Source organism: Glossina fuscipes, unplaced genomic scaffold (genome assembly GCF_014805625.2).
Source record: "Glossina fuscipes isolate IAEA_lab_2018 unplaced genomic scaffold, Yale_Gfus_2 60, whole genome shotgun sequence".
NCBI lineage: Eukaryota > Metazoa > Arthropoda > Insecta > Diptera > Glossinidae > Glossina > Glossina fuscipes.
This window is the reverse complement of record NW_023998432.1, coordinates 7,613,819-7,617,451: the sequence shown is the minus strand read 5'-3', so window position 1 is coordinate 7,617,451 and position 3,633 is coordinate 7,613,819. Positions and strand designations below refer to the sequence as shown.

Below are 3,633 nucleotides of genomic sequence, written 5' to 3'. Positions count from 1 at the left end.
ATAAGTTTGTTGAAAAATGTCTGTTAGATTATCTTGATAACTCATATGCCGCCACTGTTTTGGTTGCGTTTCTTTTTGAATTTGTGATATATTGTTGCCAACCGATGTCTTGCACCACGATGATCGGGAATCTATCCAAGATAACACAATTTCAGAATCAGAGCATAGGAAGCTTGGTAGATTCTTTATTTGAACATCCATTCGCAGGCGATATGGCAATTGTGCAGCTAAAAGTGCCGCGGGTCATAACGGTGCCATCTTTGGATGTAGCTGGAATGTATGCTATAGCCCCCGACGCCTTTTCAAAAACATCATCAAATATATGCAAATGAATTGTTGATAAGGTGTTTTCCTGTTTGAATATGTGTTGCGTTATTTTAAGGTTATTTAAGATGACCAAAATTTTGCAAAAATGGATCCAAGTTGCCTTTAAATCTGCTAGAAGGTTTCCATCCTATGTTAGTTAGAGCTGCCACAAGTGTTGAATAAATATTTTGGCTGTAATAGCAACAGGCGCCAAAATTCCTAGTGGAGAAAATAGTCCTGCTGAATCAAAACTTACGCTGCGTTTTGTGGCAATATTCATTTGATCCACCTTTACTCTTTGCTCAACTTTAGGTACCGACATAAGACTCAGAGTTTTGATGGATTTTTTTTCATTACTATTGAAGCAAAGGTTGATTCCACGATGATCTTGTGGTATGGTTTGCAGCAGTTGGTAATGATTTGCACTTCATTTGCGACAATTAAATCGGTGTTTTCTTAAAATAAATATTAATTCTTTTTGTGATACGAGTAACTCTGTGAAGGTATATTTAGAATCTAAAAATAAATTGTGTTCGGTTACGTCTGCGTTACGGAATAAATTATTATTGTGAGTGTTTCTTTCGTCACAATTTTTGATTAACAACGCCGCATTGATGCTTCCATTGAAGAAATAAAGATTAATCATCAAAATATCACAAGGTGAGGGAATAAGTGACCTACAGCTGCAGCAAAACCATATTTTACGTGAAAATACCATCTCTTTTACCATTTTGTACAGCGGGAATTGCTCTGGATACGGTCAAATATCACACCCTAGTTAACTCTGTTGAAAACGACTCTCTTAACGTAGTAAGTCATATCATCGAAAATCCGCCGAACCAAAATTTAGACGAAGCTCTAAAAAGCGAATTATTAGGCGAATTCCAAGATTCCAAAGAAAAATGTATGCTATAATTGTTAGAGAATTTTCATCATGGTAATAAAATACTTGAAGTATTTTTACATGAAATGCGTTAACTATCATCCGGAAAAGTGTCAGATGATCTACTGAAATCTTTATGGTTACAACGTTTACCATGAAGGATAAAAGCCATTTTGTCATTCAGCGAAATCAGCTTAGACAAGTATAATAATCACCTAGATTGTCTTTCAATTAGCACAACGATTTCGACGAGTTCGAAAGAAATACTTTGTAATATTCAGGTCCAAATCACTGAGTTATCCAAACGTATTCATGGAATTAAATTCCAAAACTGCATAGAGGATAAAAACAGAAGACGCAGTCCAAATAAAAGAGCTCCATTCGTTAAAAAATGTCAAGCATCGTTCAAATATTAAACGACAAATATGTAAATCCTTCGTCCAAGGCAACTGACGAAGCAAAATTTAAAATACTGCGACGTTTCGTATGAGACGATTCTGCAAAATATAAATTTCTGTCCAAATCAATTCCAACTTCTACCTGCAAATAGCCCACCCATGGAGAAAAAATTTTTAATGTACATCTTAACTTAAGGTGACAATTTATGTGGAAATTTATAATTGCAGATGTTCTACAACCAACTGTCGGTTTTGACTGTCTAGAACAATTTGGATTGCTTGTCGAAGTTAAAAGAAAAGGCCTAAAAACTGCTCAATTTTTGAAAAATCACCGTTTCATAAACGTCATGTACAGTAAATGCTCCTTATTCGCGCTTCCTTCATTCGCGATTTCACCGTTCGTGGATTAAAAAAGTGCGACCAATTCCTATATTCGCGGTTTCACAATTCGCGGATTAGAAAAATGCGACCAATTCCTATATTCGTGGCTATAAATTTCCGCGATCGATGTTTATGAGAATATAAACAAACAGAATGAAAGGAACCTTAGTATTCAATGAATAAAGTACGTATACATATTTTTAAATGTTGCTGTTCCGTTCTATGGTAAAAGCCGATTTGCGTGTTTTATTGTTTCGTCTTTCACATTCGTTACAAAAATTACGATCGAGTAACACGTCCCTACCGCTCTTTTTTTAATTTATAATGTCAACTAAAAAAAATGAGAAACGAGTTTCGACACGAAAAAAGTCTGTGCTACCGCTTAAAGTGAAAATTGAAATGCTTGATCGAATACGCCTCGGAAAGTCATTTGCAAAAAAGGGTACCCCCAAGTGTCCAATGGTCCGGGAGAAGGTAAAGCGTGTTTACGCTCATTTTAAAGAACCTGATGGTAGTTGTAGTGGTGAATATATGGATGGAGAATTTCAAGCGTCGGAAGGTTGGTTCAATAAATTTAAGGTGAGACAATCATTGCATAAGATTAAAATCGTTGGAGTAGCAGCATCTGCAGACACTGCTGCAGTGGAGCGATATCCAGAAGAATGTGCAAGCCTAGTAGCTGACGGAGGACACAAACCAGAGCAAGTATTTAATGCAGACGAAACTGCACTGTTTCGGAAGAGAACGCCAAACAAGACATTCATTTCTAAAGGCGAAAAGTCTGCTCCTGGATTTAAGGCAGCAAAGGATAGAGTTACACTGATGCTATGTTCTAATGCATCTGGAGATTGTGTCATTAAGCCGCTGATGCTTTACAGATCGTATAATCCTCAAGCTTTACAAAATCAAAACAAGGACAAACAGTCAGTGTTTTGGAGTGCTAATAAGAAAGCGTGGGTTACAAGCGCTATTTTTTGTGACTGGTTCCGGAATTGTTTTGTTTCTGAAGCTGAAACCTATTTAAAAAAACAGAATTTAGACTTTAAAGCATTTCTAGTTTTGGACAATGCACCAGATCATCCTCGCGAACATGAAACTATGAATCCAAATATAAAAGCTACATTTTTGCCTCCCAACACGACGGCTTTGCTTCAACGTATGGACCAAGGAATAATCACGCCTTTCAGCTCTATTACATGAGACGAACCTTCAAAATCATAATGGATAATATGGAGTGTAATCCTGATATGAATGTTATGGAATGCTGGAAGAAATTTGATATAGGAAAATGCATCGTAAACATAAAAAATTGATTGGAAGAACTGAAGCCACACACATTGAAGTCATGCTGGAAAATACTGTGGCCTGCTCTGACTGCCGAAAATGACGAAGAATTTGTGCAAGTTCAAACTTTGACTGCAAACAGCCGAAATCGCGAATGGAAGAGGGCGAGATGAGTTCGAATAGATAAAATCAAGCGACATTCAAGAATTGCTTGATTCGCAAGATGAAGATTTGACTGAAACCGACTTGGAGGAAATGTTAAATTCACAGCCCATTGAAGAAGAGACTTCAACAAGCACTGGAAACGGGACATTTAATTTGAAAAGTCTTAGTGAACGTTTAAGAATGGCAAATGGGCTATGCGATTTCGTTATGAACATT

At 36.7% G+C, this 3,633-nt stretch overlaps 1 protein-coding gene across 1 annotated transcript; it reads left to right on the top strand.

Moving 5' to 3' along the window:
- The first annotated feature begins 2,292 nt into the window (after positions 1–2,292).
- On the top strand, positions 2,293–3,168 carry LOC119637677 (tigger transposable element-derived protein 1-like). The gene is made up of 2 exons (XM_038033872.1): positions 2,293–2,944; positions 3,026–3,168. Exons 1-2 carry the CDS (start codon positions 2,293–2,295, stop codon positions 3,166–3,168), a joined length of 795 nt encoding a protein of 264 aa, XP_037889800.1.
- The last annotated feature ends 465 nt before the right edge of the window (positions 3,169–3,633 follow it).

Coding starts and splice junctions, on each gene's coding strand:
- LOC119637677 (XM_038033872.1), top strand. CDS start 2,293: ATGTCAACTAAAAAAAATGAGAAACGAGTTTCGACACGAAAAAAGTCT. Junction 2,945..3,025: donor GGTTACAAGCGCTATTTTTT/GTGACTGGTTCC, acceptor AAGCATTTCTAG/TTTTGGACAATGCACCAGAT.